This window comes from Maniola hyperantus, chromosome 2, assembly GCF_902806685.2.
Source record: "Maniola hyperantus chromosome 2, iAphHyp1.2, whole genome shotgun sequence".
NCBI lineage: Eukaryota > Metazoa > Arthropoda > Insecta > Lepidoptera > Nymphalidae > Maniola > Maniola hyperantus.
In genome coordinates this window covers 8,776,586-8,794,747 of record NC_048537.1, presented here as the reverse complement: position 1 = coordinate 8,794,747, position 18,162 = coordinate 8,776,586, and the positions used below count along the sequence as shown (strand labels likewise).

Here is an 18,162-nt window from a genome sequence, read left to right as displayed (position 1 = left end):
CTACCTAATTAATAAAATTATTACAAGTAGTTACGCAGGTATTTATAGACAAATTTTACTTATCTCTAACTTTAACTTACGCTATTGTCTACTCTAGATTTGATATCTACAATTGCTAAGGCGTTATCAACATTGCCTTGGCCATCGCCTATGGCTTGCATTATGACGTTCGTTTAATGCTACCCTACCTAAAATAGGTCTCATTTAATTTTCCTTATGTGTAAAATTATCTTCGTGTTGACAATAATTGCTAGGTATACTTACGCCTCTAATATACTCGGTTAGGGGCAAAGGTTGGTCACTGAACGCGTAGATTTTCTCATTTGATATTCACTAGGTACTCATGAGTCAGGACAGAGCGCAAGCTATCAATAAACCAGTCGCGTATAAATAGTTGTATGAAGCGGCCTGGATGACAAGAAAATGCTTGAAACAACAGATATACCGCGATTGTTTACTAAAAAGTGTAATACGGGACAGTTCCTAACACTCCTTCAATATTAATGAAAAGGTAAGATCAAATGTATCATGTTCGCTTATAAAAACAATTGCCAACAAATTTCCAACAAACACTGCCGCATTCTTTACGGTTGAAGTATTGTGGTATTGTATTCATTAAAACATGACATTTAGTGTGTTTACCAGACACCTATATTATGTATAGATGTATTAGTTATACAGAACGTTTAATACATAATTTTGCCTTACATTTGTGGAGGAAGTTGTTGGTTTTTAAACTCGATGCTAGATACAATTCAACAGGAAGTTTGTTTCTAGTCCACCGGAATGTTAATTACGTTTTAGTTGCGATATAATCGTTACGATTGACCAATTATAAAAATGTAACTCACCACCTTAACTCAAGCATTTACGGACGTCATGTTTTTGAACTGAAATCGTGGTCCTGAAGTAGGACTAGGGAGGTATTCTTAAAATCCGACTCTATCAGAATTATCACTTGCGAAGTAAATTGTAATATGTGCTGTATAACTAGTCCCAAAAAAGCCTATAATCACACAAAGAATACTGAAAATAAACAAACATAAAACTACTCGCCACTTATATATCTACGCTCACTCGTTACGCAGAATATTGCTCGCCTATACTAATGACGCTCGGTATAAAATGAGACGATAATGTAATTGACCCCAATTGGCCTACAACACTGATAAAAGAATATTAGTCTCAAACTATATATATAGATATATAAAATCAAGGTTATCGGACTCTCAATTATATAATAGAAATCCATACATACGATACGAGTAAATATTTTTAGAAAGATCTGTCGTAGTTAGTACATATTTAATGCTTTTTCGTCTTCAATAGGTATGAGGGCTTTTGTAAAGTAAATAACTCTTTAACTTTATTTTACTAAGCTCATCACCGCGGTGCGTGCCCGGGATCGATACCCCCGACTCTCTCCGATTAGGAGGCGGACGTCCTAACCACTAGGCTATCACCGCTTTATAGTAAGAACAGCTAATCTTTAGTAGGGAAGTAGATTTTAAATATTATAGATAATAAGGAAACATATAAATAGGTAGGTACTTCTTCTTCTTCCTTACTTTATCCCACGCTGCGTGGGGTTGGTACAACAGTCTTCTTTTCCACTCACTTCTGCCATCCGTGGGGACCCATTTTACACTAATATCACATCACATTAAATAATATCACATTTAAACATATAAATAGGTACATTAAATTGAAATAAATATTTAGGTAGGTACCATTTGTATTAATCTACAAACGCAAGGACCTTTGTTTAGAAACATTAACTGCATTTGCTATTGACCGATTTATGCATTGAATTGTAATTATTTTTCAAACACCTAGTAGTGCTTTGTAACGATATAATGTTACCTACTTTACCTAAGCTGCTTATTTTTTTGTTCTTTATTTGATGTGCTAAATTACAGTGCCCAGTTAAAGGTAACTACATAACTTCTGCGCAATGGGATTTGTTTATTATTTAAGTAAACATTTTTGTTTATATTTATATTTTGCGTTTGACGTTCCTGCGGTCATTAGGCTAGCAGGGATTAGTCGAGATGATGGCAAGAGACCTGATGGATTGATGCTGGTTATCTGGGAACGGGGAAGGGCGCTAATGTGGGACGCAACGTGCGTTGATACATTGGCCCCGTGTCATATCTGGGAGACAGCATCAAGACCGGGAGCCGCAGCAGAAATTGCTGAAAACAGCTTGCCGTTTTCAGCAATTGCAAGCAAAAGCAGCGGCGCAAGTGGAATTGAGAACCACCTCCTTTTTGGAAGCCGGTTAAAAAATACGACTGTAGTACCTACGGAACCCTCGGTGCACGAGTATCTGACTCGCACTGAATCGGTTTTTTTAACTGGGACAGTATGGGGAAAAACAAAACCATGGGAGGTACAGAGAAACCGTCATAGGAAACTTCAGCTCTTTTTTGTGAAAACAATTTTGGCATCAGTAGTTAAATTTTAAATGCAGACGATCAAGCAACAGAGAAAACAAATCCGCTTGAAAGTTTTGCGAGATGAATCAGCGGGTGACATAAATTATGTAACATGTTATTAAATTTTATATGGTTCTTATTCCATATTGTTTGATTTCACCAATCCTTGTTTATTCATATGGGCCTTGAATAAATAAAATCTAAATATGTAAAAGGAAAAGGTGACTGACTACCCTGATCAGTCAGTCAGTCAGAGATGCTAGATGGTTAATGTCCTAGACTCTAGCTGTAGTTTACGTCAGTATCTATATGTGTATTTTAGAGTACACGCAGTAGGTAGGAGAGGCTTTATAAAACGCATATTTAATGCCTTACCAAGGAGCGCTCTTATGCCTACTCCTTGGTGCAATTCAAAGTCTATCGCGCATATTATAGGCGTCACAGCACGTAGGTAGTAATGGCAACTAGGTATCTCATGTTCTATAATAATGGTCCGCGACGAAGAACACATACCTACCAACTTGTGTTCTTAATACCGCCTGACCCCGACACGCTTTCCTTTTGCTGTGACATAACCACAAACTTATTATAGACGCCTTTGTATGTCTCACACAGTTATCGATTACGTTTTATATGTCAATCATGTATCGAAGACACGCGTTTGCATATTGACCTTATATCCGCGTTTACGCGATTAAAAACCTGATCTTTAAATTTGTTTTGTTCTTATGTATATTTTCTCTCATAGATGATGCATATTTATTTTTGATCAATTTCCGTATTAGTTGTATTCAGAGCAACAAGTAGACTACATAAAATTTAAAGCCTACTATTTATATGCGATATAAGAATACTTATGTACCTACCTAAAACAATTGGTCCCCACTTGTTATTCCGTGCTCATCGAAAATCGCCGTTAACCTACTTTGGCTGCTGATGAAGTGGGTTCTCAAAGGATGGCACAACTTATCATTTCGATTTTTAAAATAAAGATTAATTTAAAAGAAAAAATACCTAGCTGCTGATAAACCAATAAGAATGATTTATGCTAACACGTGGCGAGTGGTAGGGGCGGGCCTGGCGGGTACGAGGCGCGACGAAGCACGGAATCAAACATCACGAACATTTTAGATGATAGTCATAGTGTATGCTTCACCTAAATCATCCCTTATAATGTAAAACATTTATACCTAACTAGCTTATCCCCGCGACTTTGTCCGCGTGGAGTGTAGACTACACAAATTTCAATCCCTATTTTAACTCCCTATGGGTTGTATTTTACAAAATCCTTTCTTAGCAGATGTCTACATCATAATAGCAGTGGCGTGCAGCGCTATAGGCATAAACACACTGCTTACCCTCATTGTACGAAATCAATGCTTATTTTTTCATTATAACCTGCCGTAAAGTAAATTTATGCCTAATGCATACGCTTGGCTTGCACTCCTGTGCACGCCACTGCATAATGGCTATCTGCATGCTAAATTAAAAATAATTAGTTGGATTCTTTGAAAATTCCTTTAGGTACATTGCTAATATAGTATCTATCATCATCATCACGACAACCTATCGCCGGCTCACTACTGAGCACGGCTCTCCTCTCAGAATAAAAGCGTTGCTATAGCCCACCGCGCTGGCTAAATACGGAATCGGCAGACCTTCACAACCTCACGATGTCTTACTTCACGTCAATGCAAGTGATATTGCTTTGAACTACGTTAGTATTATATATTCTTGCTTTGAAAGCACATAGCCTCGAAAAGTTTGAGGTGCGTGCTTAGAATCGAACCACTGACCCCCTAATGCGGTACCTACAGTAGGTAGGTATACTCACCCAGTAGTATACTTACTCGCCCAATAAGCAACGCCAACAGCCCGTGTGTCCTAACTCCTAAGATGGTCTCTCTACCTAGTAAGTATTTACCTATCAAAGAACCTAGACTAATGTCCGTTGTCTAAAACTAAAGTTAAGCGAGAAGCCACACGATGCGTTGCGTTGCGGTGCTGGGGCGGCCTGAGTGGTGCCGCTGTTGAGGAAATGAAAATAGAAAACATACCTACAGAGGCGCAACGTATAACTCGCGTGTCACCATTCAAGGCAGGATACAAATTATATTCTGGTCAGCAAAACCTGTTATCCATAAAAAAGTGAGTTCGTTTAATTGAATCGCAACGTAAGCAAAAATCGCGAATGATATTGACTGAGAAACGCGGGCCTTCACTTCAGTTCGATCACTATCTAAACTGGGACATAGCTCCATTAGCCTACTCACATTTTGATGACAGCCAGTCACAAGAAAGCACAAAATAATATTTTAATATTTAGAAAAAAGAGGAAAATGCCTATCTGAGTCGAATAACGGATATTATTCTTTGGTAGGTAGGTACTTGAACGTCGTTAATTTGTAATTTGAGAAATAAACCTACTTACAATTTTTTTTTATAATCCACTAGCTTACGCTCTCGACTGGATGAATTATTTTGAATCAATACTTATAATAAAACTGTAACAGGTCAAATTCTGTACATTGAAGATATTTTGAAATTTTTTTTCGAGGGCACTCTATAATCGATACTGAACCCAAAACTGTATTTTTTTCATTTTTGTCTGTCTGTCTGTCTGTCTGTATCACGGCCGCGCATCACGCTGAAACTACTGAATGGATTCCAATGAAACTTGGTACGATTTGAGGTCATACTATGAGGAAGAATATAGGATACTTTTTATCCCGAATTCAGCATGGTTCCCGTAGGAGAGGGGATGAAAGTTTAAATGTATACTGAGTTGTAATTCATTAACGCGTAGTCCGATTTCATTCATTCTTTTTTTGTTAGAAATGGGATATTTTAAAGATTGTTCCGTAAATATTTCAAGGGTCATCGGTTTTTAAACCGACTGTCCAAAAAGGAGGTGGTTCTTTTTCTACATCGTTTTTTCGAGGTTTCTGGACCGATTTGCAAATTATTTTTTTAAATCAACAAAAAAGTTTTCGTGGTGGTCACATAAAAAATTCTGGATTCAACTCCTTAATCCTGATGCTGCAGCGTTACTGCCCGCCTGAGTTATCAAGATTCAGGAAGTGTTCATAGTGAATTCATATTGTAGGTACCAAGCAACGACTTTATTCTCAGACTTCAAGTCCCAACTCCTCAACCCTGATGATGTAGGGTACAGCACTCCTAAACTATAATGTTTCAGTAACTGCGGATGATGCAAAATTAATTTAGGTACCAAGCATAGGCTACATCATTGAACTTCGGATCCTAACTCCTCAATCCTGATGCTGCAAAGTACTAAAGTCCTAAATCGTAGGGATTTTAGAATTTCTGATAGTGAATTGATATTTTAGGTATCAAGCAACGGCTTCACGATGACACTCCCAGTCCGAAATACTCCACCCGAGCGAAGCCGGGGCGGGTCAGCTAGTTATTATTATAATTATAATTATCGTCTGCGTGGATTACAAAAATTTCAACCCCCTATTTTACCCCCTTAGGAATTGAATTTTCAAAAAGCCTTTCGTAGCGGATTTCTACGTCATAACTGATAACAGCTATCAGCAAGTTAAATTTTAGCCCGAGATCTGTCAAGTAGTTTGAGCTGTGCGGTGATAGATCAGTCAGTCAGTCAACTTTTCCTTTTACCTACCTGCTTCCTAATATCATAAATGCGAAAGTGGCTCGATCTCCCTGTCTGATGCATTTTCACTGATTGACCGATTTTGACGAAATTTGCTTCAGGCATTAGGTAGGTATATAGCTTGCACCTTGCATCCCAGAGCCGGACACACGCAGGCTGAAAATATGGTACTTAAATGAATAGGAAGCTATAGTTCGCTGAGGAATACTTGGTAGGGAGATTTATTATGTACCTAATTATCTTCTATAATATAAAAATGAATATATACAAAACTTTATTAAAATGAATTTAAACAATTGAACGTAAAAATTACAGATCGAAAATATCATCTAAACCACCGCAACGAGGCAGGGTGCCCAGAACGCTGGCAGCGTTACCTCGTTGAATGGCCAGACTAATATGCTGACCGAGGTAACTGCCAGCCCTCCGGTCCCCCGTGGATTCCACGAGACGGGATGAAAGGTCCTTAAAAAAGGATCTAGCATCCTCGCCCCACGAACCCATGGTCTCCACCCCAAAAGGCACAAATATGAAACTGTTAACATTTTGAAGTTAACATTCTGTACAATATAATTACTTTAAGTAAGTAATTAAGAATGTACAGAAACATAATGGTAGTAGGTACCTATATGTATTAATTAATAAGGAGAGAGATCTTATTATTTCGTCACCCTTGGCCTAAGGTACCTACACAGATGAAAAATCAATCAATTAATTGGTAATTTACTTTTTACCTATAAAAAACACTAAACCTAATTTTATATTAGGCATATATGACGTGGAACCTATACCTAATAGATATATTTCCGTTAGTCCAATGTTGATGCAAATATAATAGCACGTATACCTACTTAATATTTATCTATTCTGCAATTTTGTGTTACATTTTTTACGTAAAATGTGCGGCCAAGTGCGAGTCAGACCCACGTACCGAAGGCGAAGGTTCCGTACTACAGTTGTATTTTTTCGAAATTTGTACAATAAATCGAAAACCATTATGCATAAAAATAATTAAAAATCTATTATCTATAAAATATTTTAGAATGTCCTGTACATTTCATATGATATCCCACTTGGTATAGTAAACTACCTCGCAAATTTCATGATCCTAGGTCAGCGGTAATAGTACCTAGCCTAATAAACCCTAAAAATACGGCTCGTATCAGCAACAAGTGTAACGAGTAACGACTGTCACATAATTTTTTTATTTTGTGTGAACCCTTCTGACTATGTGGGTAAGATTAATTTAAAGGTTCTGATTATTGGTATGTAAGTAATGGATGGTGGTAAATTCTACGCGGTGTCCAAATGGGTTCGTTAATAACCCAATAAAACAATGAATAACACATCAAAACGCTATTTCCATTAAATCCAATTATGTAGCTCACCTTAGTAATAAACAATCAGTCCGTCATGAAGTTGTAAGATCGCGTCGTAGAGAAGTGAGCGCGCGTCGATCAGTACGCCAACAATAACATTTCACTATTTTCGTGCAGAACTAATAAAAATTTCGCATTCACATACTAATTCTTTTCGAGAGAAATTGCGCGGTTAACGTATTACGCGCTGGCTGCGGGCCAGAACAGCGAACACTGATGACTGAACAAGGCGCGGGTAACGGGCGAGGTACACAACCGCACGCGGCGCGCGCAGTGAGAGTTCTCAGTTCTGCCTTCCTCCAGTTGCGTGTTGAGCACCAGTCGCAATACAGCGATGGAGACCGCGGCTGCATCCGCGAGATGCACACGATACACCCGTGCCGCAGAGGGGCCGCGCGCGCGCCCGCAACCACCCCACGTGCGGTACGCACGCCAAATTACTAAAAACCTCCTGATAAGTAACATACCCCAAATATCACACGTGAGCTCCCATTTTTATCATCAAGAACAACTAGCACTTATAGTCATATTGTATGTTTGGTAGACTTACTTTACTAGTAAATCAACTTTTCCATAATAGAGTTCTACGACACGTCCGACGGGAAAACCTAATCCAAGCGGAAAATTACACAAAAACTGCTAGTTATCTAGAAATATTTGCAAGTAAGGGCACGATTGGAAAGCTTAATTCACATCGAACGATAGTCGATAACCAACATAACCAGTACAATATAGAGCTCGTAGTACAGAAAATAAACTCACTCATATTAAAAAACTAGCAGTGATATCGCAATATATAATCAATTTTAAAGGAAAACTATCATGACTAAATAGGGTTCACAGGTTAAGGAGTTATATCTGTTTTTCGAGGATTGTGACTACGGAACCCTTGCGCGTGGCCCGCCGCGCACTTGGCCGGTTTTTTACATTTTGCATGATTAATCAAAAACTATTACACGTAAAATAAATAAAAATCTGTTTTTGAATGTACAGGTACCCTTTCATTTGGTACCCCACATGGTATAGTTATCTTACTTTGAAAATGGAAATATTAATTACTAGCTGATGATGCCCGCGACTTCGTCCGCGTGGAATTAGGTTTTTTAAAAATCCCGTGGGAACTTTCTGATTTACCGGGACAAAAGTAGCCTATGTAACTCTCCAGGTTTTTATCTATACCCATGCAAAAAATCACGTCAATCAATTGCACCGTTGCGACGTGATTGAAGGACAAATCAATAAACCAACAAACAAACACACTTTCGCATTTATAATATGGGTATTGACTACTGATAATATGGGTACTGATTTCTTGTTCATGAACACATTTTAATTTATTTTGTGATGTAACCACAAATTCACGCTCTTCGGATTTTTCCTTTACTTGAGTGCTATAAAACCTACCTATATGCCAAATTTCATGGTTCTAGGTCAACGGGAAGTACAGGTTTACTTGACAGACAGGACAGACGAACAGACAGACAGACAGACAACGAAGTGATCCTGATGAGGGTTCGTTTTTTCCTTTTAAAGTGCGGAACCCTAAAAAGCCGCATCAAGATTGATCCGGTAGTTTTTCAAGGTTTTCAGAAAAACATAGTAAAGCAAAACTTGGATTTTTAGGGTTCCGTACCTCAAAAGGAAAAATGAAACCCTTATAAAATCACTTCGTTTTCTGTCTGTCAGTCTGTCGTGTCGTGTCTGTCCTGTTGTTGACCTAGAATCATGAAATTTGGCAGGTAGGTGAATTTCCTGGATTAAAAGTAGTATGTCCTTTCTCGGGATGTAAGCTAGCAGACAGACAGACAGAAACACACACTCACATTTATAATATGGATCCTACTTATAATATAATTATAAATGTGAAAGTGTGGATGTTTGTATGTTTTTATTCAATCACGCAAAAACGGCTGAACGGATTTAGATGAAATTTGAAATGGAGATAGATTATACCCTGGATTAAGACATAGGCTACTTTTTATCCCGGAAAATCAAAGAGTTCCCGCGGGATTTTTAAAAACCTAATTCCACGCGGACGAAGTCGCGGGCATCAGCTAGTAAAAAATAAAACTGAATTATATTCTACAATTAAATCGTCAATTTGATACAAACAACATTAACCCAATTCAATTACCCTACTCTACTCGTAGGTATGTTGTGCTCTACATCTAGCGCTTCCGATAAAAGCCAGTTATTAGTTTTATCAACATAATAATAATTTATTGGCATAGTTTGTTTTGTTATATGGATAGTAAAATTTTCTCTACGTCTACGACATAGATTTATGGGCGAATTCGAATTAATAATCAATCTGTCTGTAATTTGTCGATAAGTTACCTAGGTATATAGGTAGGTACGTACTAATCAATATTTTACATTGTTATTTGTCACACTTTATCTTTAACTATTGTGTTTACTATAGTCATATTTTGTCATGAATTGTACAAATAAAAATGCTTGTACCTAATGAACTATAAAAATTAATGTAACTTTTGAATTATCGATTGGAAATAAAGGCTTTATTTATTTATTTATTTATTTATTTATTTATTTGTCACAAACGACCATACAATTTATATGACAAAGATAAACCTAATAATTTATCTACTTACTTGAAGACAAACTAACAAGTAAAAATCTCAAACTTTTTCAAAGCAACTTTAATTCCGTTTTGACATAAGTGTGGATGTGTGGGTGCGGAACGTGGAAGGTCACGAAATTAGAAAATCATCTCACACCAAATCCAAGTTTTTGTCGACCGATGCCTCCACTACTTTCTAGGTATCTACTAGTCTAAGAAGATCAGTTTCCTTTGCTACGCTGCAAGGAATCGTCATCTAATGACGCAAAATAGGAACGTTGGACTGGCCATATTCTACGTAGAGGTTATAGAGAACCCAATAGATCGTGAGGCAGGCTCTTGACTGGAACCCTCAAGGCAGAAGAAACAGTGCCCGGCTCAAAAAAAAATTGATGGCATGCGGTTCTAACTGAGGTCGTTAGGATAGAGATATTATGGAACTTGGTCAAGGGTAAAGCTCAACACCATTCTTGATGGCACACTTCTGCCCTCTGTCCCACTAGGCACAGTATTTTTAAAACTAGCACTAGGCATAATATTTATAAAACTTGAAAAGGCGCTACATGAAAACGCTTCATCTCCTTAAATCTTTACTTAATAGGTAGGTACCTATTAATATAATTAAAGAAAAATTGTAACTGGACGATTTCCGTGCATTAAATGATATGTATATACTTTGGAAAAATTTAATCGGTGAAAACATTATTATAGATATAGAGCCCAAAAGTGTTTTTTCTTCTGACTGCGTTGTTGCGCATCACGCTGAAACAACTGAACGGGTTTGAATACAACTTACCTATAGCTAAGTATTTCAACCCCTTGATGTATGGAGACGCGATATAATCTAATGTGCCTATAGTTTTTCCCAGACATTATATCGTATCTACCAGATAATGAATTAGGGCTTAACCGTCAGAGAAGGGCATAGGTCCTGTTTAAGCATTTGACTATACTAAAAACTATAAACTACAACCTTCATGTACTTATTAAAATGTACTGTACTTGAATTATTTTTGGAAACAAATATTTCTTATGCATAAATATCAATAAGAAGGTACTTATCTATACCTATATGCAAAGTGGTTTCCTAGTATTGCGTTCGTCTGAAGGGTTGTAAAGGGAACAGGTGTTCATTCTGTTGCGAGCTGTTACTCTTGGCTGAGCACGGGAGGACTTCGAGCACACCATACTGCTAACCCCATCATTTTTCCCTTTCTTTATAGTGATGTTATTGTATTTACGTCTCTCTCGTTCAACGGTTACGGTATTCAGGGTGCTGGTGTTGGTGCAAAGTTGTTTAGACGTTGTCCGCGGCAACGGTAGTCCGATACATGGCACGCCGATGCACAGCACCTAGACGCGTTGAAGCCTTCCTCTCGATAGTACCGTTTACCTTGATGTTAAACTTGAAATTGCACCACCCTATATGGCACGTAAGTGAAATTATTTTTTTGAATTTTGCTTTTATTTATTGAAGAGTTTTCAATAATTTTCATTAGATGAATAAGTTTAAAACGGCCTAGAAAAATGCTCGGTAGGTATATACAAATAATAGGTATATGGATAGCAAAATAAATAACAGTTAATTATATTATAAAAGTTAAGCAGATTTTATAATTAGGTTCTATATTATTTTCATTAGTAGGTACGTAACCTTTGCTTAAAGCCAGCTTACATAACACCTACCATTGACAGTTGAATATCTCGAGGTAGTGTGTCACTGATGTGATATTAATTATTTGGAATTAAATAGAGTTGTGTCTAAAATATTGAAAGTGCGAATAGTACCTACCTACCCATAGTCTATAAGTAGCTATAAAGATTCAAAACTGCCGTTAAAGTATTTTTCGTATAGCTTTTTTGTAAGAAGAAATCATTAGAAAACTTGCTTTGCCAGTTCTATGGTTGCATATCTATATGACTTTCGACCTACGTGGGATATAGACATCATACAAACTGCAACTCTCACTAAGCTACTACTTACACCGGGTGCTACATTTTGCACCAGTTATCTACTTTACGTTTATCTCAATAAAATTATGACAGAACTAGCTTATCCCGCGACTTCGCATCTGCGTGGACTATACAAATTTCAAATCCATATTTTACCTCCTTAGAGGTTGAATTTTCAAAAATTTGCGTGCCAAATTTCAGTCCGATCCGTCCAGTAGTTTGCGCCGTGCGTTGATAGATCAGTCAGTCAGCTTTTCCTTTTATATGTACTATATTTAGAGATCCCGTAAAGATAAGAAAATGCCCGGCCGATTTGTTTCTTTGGTTGAATTCTTGGGGTACAACTTCAATACTTTGCAAGTATTGTGGAGTTCAAAAAGTTGCGGAACTTTGAAATGGGGAAGTCTCGTCATATCGGCATCGACCAAATTATTTTATTGCAGTCGTGCAGTCTACCCATCTACATCATCATCATCATGATCAACCCATCGCCGGCTCACTACAGAGCACGGGTCTCCTCTCAGAGTGAGAAGGGTTTTGGCCATAGTCTACCACGCTGGCCATGTGTGGATTGGTAGACTTCACACACCTTTGAGAACATTATGTGAGGGCTGTGCGGGTGTGCGGGGCGTTCCCTCCCCGATTGCCATACGACCTGTCGCCTACTAAGGATAAGTATAGGTACATAGTTTGAAATTTTCTTCTGGGCAACGTACACACTAATTGCTTGGGCCGTTAGGTATATCTAACTCGTATTAGGTAACGTTTAAAGACTTATAAAGGGACCCAAGCAAGTAATTAAATGAAACATGATCGTATTACAAACGGCACTCAAATTAAACTTGTACATGCAAAGTGAAACCAATGGTCATTTACCTTTAGCGTCAATAAAGGTTTACCTACCAACAGATCTATCTATATCTACGACTATTATACGACATATACCTATGGTATATCTACTTATAATAAAACCGGAGGATATAATAAAAACTGGAGGATTTGTCGATGTTACAGAATGAGATTTCGGCTTTGTAGAGCGTTGTCTCTTTCACTCATACCTATGTGACATTTGTCGATCTCAACGACAGAGACAACGCTCTACGAAACCGCTACTTTCTAAAGGATGATGTACAATATTTTCTGTGGCGGGTTGTACTCCATAATTCCAAGTGTTTTGGAGTCAATATCGATAACAATGCTTCCTCCAATTAAAATTTTCAAAATATATTTACTTAATGTTCTTATCTATAGAAATCTTTCAGCTATCATTTCATTATAAGTCTGAAAAACATTCGTATTAGTTGTCGGGGCGGGTTAATACTAGTTGTAGTAAGTTTAAGATATATGTAAGTACTTAGTACAAAGACTAGGTAACTTAAGTATTCTTTTGTTTCAGATATGCACGTAATATTTTTTATAGAAAAATGATATTATAACAACAAATAAAATGACAGTAACGAGTAACATTAGCGATAACTTAACACATTCGAGTTGCGTACTTGACGAATCTTCAAACTGGAATACGTTATACTGCTCACATCTGTGGTCAAACAGCCATGCAAGAAAAGCAATTATTAATGCGCCTAATAAGGACAATAAAATAATTAAATATTGCTATACGTGTAGAGGGAAAATAAGAAATTATGGGATTACACCTCAAAATACAAATTTTTCTCCAAACAATCATTCGACTCCAAAAGTAAATACATCGCAATCATTTATTGAAACGCATACAAGTGGGTTGGTCGAAAACAACTTAGATAGCTTTAATTGCTTAGATAAATCAGCAAAAGAAAGAAAGACATCTATTTCTGATATTAACATAAATAATTCAGAACTGTCCCAATACATTCCGACTATATCTCAACAAATTGATGTCAGTTTTCGACGGAAATATACATGTACACAATATGATTTGTGCACTACAGATTTAAGCCAACGAAGACTGAGAAAAGGTCTGAGAGGCATTGCATGTATAGTAAATTTCTCATTGACTGAAAGTCCTAAGACAAAAAGAACACAAATTCAAGCGTGCTCAATATGTATGATGATAATTGCAATAGTAGTTATAAGTTTGGTTCTAGTTAACTATACAACTCTCAGTTTTATGCCTAATGCGAACACTAATAGTACAATTTTAGTGCCAACTGAAAATATAGACGTTAATGAAACTTCTTCAGCTATTGTCAGCATGTCTACAGATTTAGCAGCGATAACCGAAACCACGGAGAAAATTGGTACAAAAATTGGCTTAACTGAAACTGATGACCCTTTTCTATTGACCACTACTAAAAATATTACTCATAATATAAGCAACATTATACTAAAAATACGTAAGAATATTAAAACATATCCAAAGGATACAAAGAAAGGCCACGAAAGTAAAATGCCAAAAGATATTATAAATAGAGATTTGTCTCAAAAATTTTGCTCGTGCCAAAAAAATGAAGTTTGTATGTTAGACGAGATAAATGGTGTATCAATTTGCAAAATTGCCCAAGATATGGATGATCCTACAGGTACTTATCAATAATTTAATGCATGGAGATATTATTTAGGTACATATATTTTATTAACTGGGCAATTAAGTTGAAAACTACTACGAGTTCTTCGTCATATTCTTGACCTCATAATTATTTAAATCTATTTCTAGGTGATAATATTATATGAAGTAAGATTCAATAAATCGCTTAACCCGTCCCATTAGGCATATTATGGCCAAGCGGTCATATTAAATATTATGGTTCATATCTTACTTTTTGGAGGCTTTTCTTTACGTAACACTACACTGTAGTCTTTGCGTAACACAGACCGTCAGCCCTTTGAAAAATATTCTATAATATAAAAATGAATCACCAAATGGTCATCGCAAATCTCAAGAACCGCTGACCCGATTTCACTAATTCTTTTTTTATAATATTCCTTGAAGTACGAGGAAGGTTCTTACGGAGAGAAAATTTTAATTCAACCTCCCCTTCAATTTTCTAAACTCCACCCGAGGGTTCAGCTAGTTATTAATAATTTAATGGTTTCGCTCTCAGGCCAAGACTAGCAATTCAAACATCTTTTACTGCGAGATAAAGTATTATTATACAAAGATGTCATACAAATGTCGGTTTCCATCTACATGCAATGCACCCCTATGTCATGTGGCTATACACGTTATAGCCACATGTGACATAGGGGTGCATTGTATGTAGGTATCCTCATATAATAATTCTCATTGCATTCATTATTATCTTCTACAGGATGTGGTGGATTGTGTGCCATGGAGACGGAAGCTTGCCAACTTGTAGACAGAGCTCGTGGAGTGCGCGTCTGTCGATTGCTGACGCAAGTGACATGCTCATCTGAAGACTGGCGATGTAGAAACGGTTTTTGCGTACCTTCTACTGCTCGATGTGATGGATCTATCCAATGCTATGACCGTTCAGATGAAATGCACTGTGGTATGAAAAAGTAGATACCTAATTAGGATTTTAAAATAATTTAAATAAATCACCCACCTTACATACCTACTTAATTATTTTTTCTATTTCAGATTGTGACTTAACAAAACAATTTCGTTGTGGATATTCGATATCCTGTTTTTCCAATAAAAAAATGTGTGATGGAATGATTGATTGTTGGGATGGTTATGATGAACTTAACTGCACTACAGGTTAGAAAAGCCATTAGATAAAAATGTAATAGGTACATTTGTGTCGCTTTTTTAAATAGAAAATCTAGGAAAAAAGGAAAAGGTGACCGACTGATCTGTGATCTATCAACGAACAGCTCAAACTACTGGACGGATCGAGCTGAAATTTGGCATGCAGATAGCTATTATGACGTAGACATCCGCTAAGAAAGGATTTTTGAAAATTCAACCCCTCAGTTGCTCAGGGCCCATGCGTTTTTAAATCGATTTCGATAGAAGGTATAGAGATAGCTTGCGTTCCGAAAACTGTTATAGGTTACTTTTTATCGCGGAAAGTCAAAAAGTTCCCCTGGGATTTGGAGTCCTATCTTATATCCTATCTACTTATTTACATATTTCTTTTAAAAGAATTGTGTTTGTTTTCAGAATGTCCTGAAGATCAATTTACATGTACCGATGGGCAGTGTATAATGTCGTCGAGATTTTGCGACGGCTTGGCGGATTGTGCGGATGGCAGCGACGAGCCTCAAGGCTGCGACGCGGCTTGTGGGACTCACGAGATACAATGCAAGAACACCCGTTGTGTACCGCGTGGTACGCAGTGTGATGGGCAAGACGATTGCGGGGATGGTTCGGATGAATCGCATTGCTCTTGATTGATATCGTGTCGGACCTGAACACTGTTCTTTTCTTATTTTAAGTTTTTTTTATAAACAAGTCTTAATGGTATTTTCTTACAAAATAAAAAAATTCGAACTTATTTGTTTTATTATTCATTTGAATACTGCTCTTTGCTTCGCACGCGTAAAAACTGTATCTATAGCTGTTATTAGACTTATAGTTCTAGTCTTCCGTATGCGCCCGCGAAAAAAATACGCGCGAAAGACTTTATGCAATTTCCATGTCACAAAATTCTGCGGAACAAATGTATATTATCGCTAAACTAACCTTCTACCTAAGTAGGTATCTATTAATCATTGGCTCACATGACTAAATGGGAAGTTAGGGATGGCTCAAAGCGGAAAGCGCTTGGTTAACGACATTAAAGAGACAGCTGGGACACTATCCATACTTACTAATATTATAAATGCAAAATTGTGTCTGTCTGTCTGCTAGCTTTTCACGGCCCGTCCGTTTAATCGATTTTAAATAAATTTGGTACAGAGGACGAAGTCGCGGGAATCATCTAGTACTTAATAAATTATGGAGTTATAGACAAGAGAAGATCATACCAGATTCATTTGGAAACCCTTTGAAGGAGGTCAAATCGCCCCTTTGAAGTAATCGCCAGAAGACGCGCTAATCGCAAAAGCAACCAAAGTACAAGATTTGAATAAGAACTGTTATTTTTTGTACTTTTCAGCAATTCACAGCAATTTATTAAACAAAATCAAAACATATGTAAAAAGTACTCTGTAATCAAAACGTAAGAACACTTAGATGAATGAAGTCTCTATGTAAGAACAGAACAGCTGTTTATTAACTAAACAACAGGTACAGTCGTAGACTGATTAAAAAAGCTAGACTAAAGTACTGTGTAACCGCGTGTGAGATAGCGATAGCACGACGGAACGATGAATAACACTACAATTACCATTGTTTAGTACTTAGTCAATATTTGTACCTATAAACCGCTCAACAATATTTGTATTAAACGTTTTTTATGTGAAAACAAGTAAATAACTAATGAGAAATACAATGACGCCACGAATAATTCTCTAAGTTGTATTGCATCTAAAGTTGTATTCCTTGAAAAATCGGTTACACAATAAGGGACAAAAATAGGTTAGCTGCGTCTCTGTTTATCACATTAGTAACTTTAACTGTGCTCTCTTTTTAGTGTGAATGAGAAAGCAAACGTTCCTTTGTCTAGATTTTTTACTCAGTCTACGACACTGACACATTCCCGTTTGAGACTATTTCGCTCGGCTCGCTTATCCGAAATTGGACTTAATATTAATGCAGCAGAATTTATTTTTGCAGGGATTTAAATCTCAAGTGCATTAGTTCACTTCTGATTCTGACCTCTGACCACAGGACTAAGAAGGCTCAAAAGGGCTAGAATCCAGAGCTAGAAAGCCAGTTAAAAAACTGAGAAGCGTTGCCAACTTAGCAACTACAGTCGCCAGCAAGCACAGCTATGTCCTGCCAGATATGCAACTAGCGTGGCCGGTGGCCCCCTTAGTCCCTCTCGCTCAAGCGGAGGTACTTACTTGTGAAATGTTTGTTATTCCGTCTATTTTACGTTCGCTTCGGTTATTGAAGCCTAGTATACTGCAACCCACCATTGCACAATAACTTCAAAAACAAAAAACAACAAAACGAATCAATTAGTTATATACAACTAGTTGATGACCGCGACTTCGTACGCGTGGAATAAGGTTTTCAAAAAATCCCGTGGGAACTCTTTGATTTTCCGGGATAAAAAGTAGCCTATGTCACTCTCCAGGTCTTTATCTATACACATGCAAAAAATCACGTCAATCCGTTGCACCGTTGCGACGTGATTGAAGGACAAACCAACAAACAAA

At 37.2% G+C, this 18,162-nt stretch overlaps 2 protein-coding genes across 9 annotated transcripts in view; one reads left to right on the top strand and one right to left on the bottom strand.

Annotated features, from left to right (window-relative positions):
* LOC117987698 (sphingomyelin phosphodiesterase) overlaps positions 1-17,063 on the bottom strand; it is a 40,003-nt gene extending 22,940 nt beyond the window's left edge. For 2 of the 5 annotated variants that reach the window (XM_034974738.2, XM_069503922.1), the window contains exon 1: positions 7,467-7,675. The gene's annotated coding sequence lies outside the window, so the exon portion shown is untranslated. Of the gene's footprint in view, positions 1-7,466; positions 7,676-16,863 lie in introns of those variants that run through there. The other 3 variants (XM_069503927.1, XM_069503933.1, XM_069503920.1) reach the window with 2 other exon arrangements.
* LOC117991732 (uncharacterized) lies at positions 368-16,391 on the top strand. Of its 4 annotated transcripts, XM_069503969.1 has the most exons (6): positions 7,789-7,880; positions 11,311-11,471; positions 13,388-14,510; positions 15,240-15,440; positions 15,533-15,652; positions 16,058-16,391. In XM_069503969.1, exons 3-6 carry the CDS (start codon positions 13,439-13,441, stop codon positions 16,285-16,287), a joined length of 1,623 nt encoding a protein of 540 aa, XP_069360070.1. In that variant the 5' UTR covers positions 7,789-7,880; positions 11,311-11,471; positions 13,388-13,438; the 3' UTR covers positions 16,288-16,391. The 4 variants fall into 4 exon arrangements, with proteins under 4 accessions (XP_069360078.1, XP_069360070.1, XP_069360073.1 ...); XM_069503977.1 differs by lacking the exons at positions 7,789-7,880; positions 11,311-11,471 and adding an exon at positions 368-511; XM_069503972.1 differs by lacking the exon at positions 11,311-11,471.
* Positions 17,064-18,162: the final 1,099 nt, after the last annotated feature.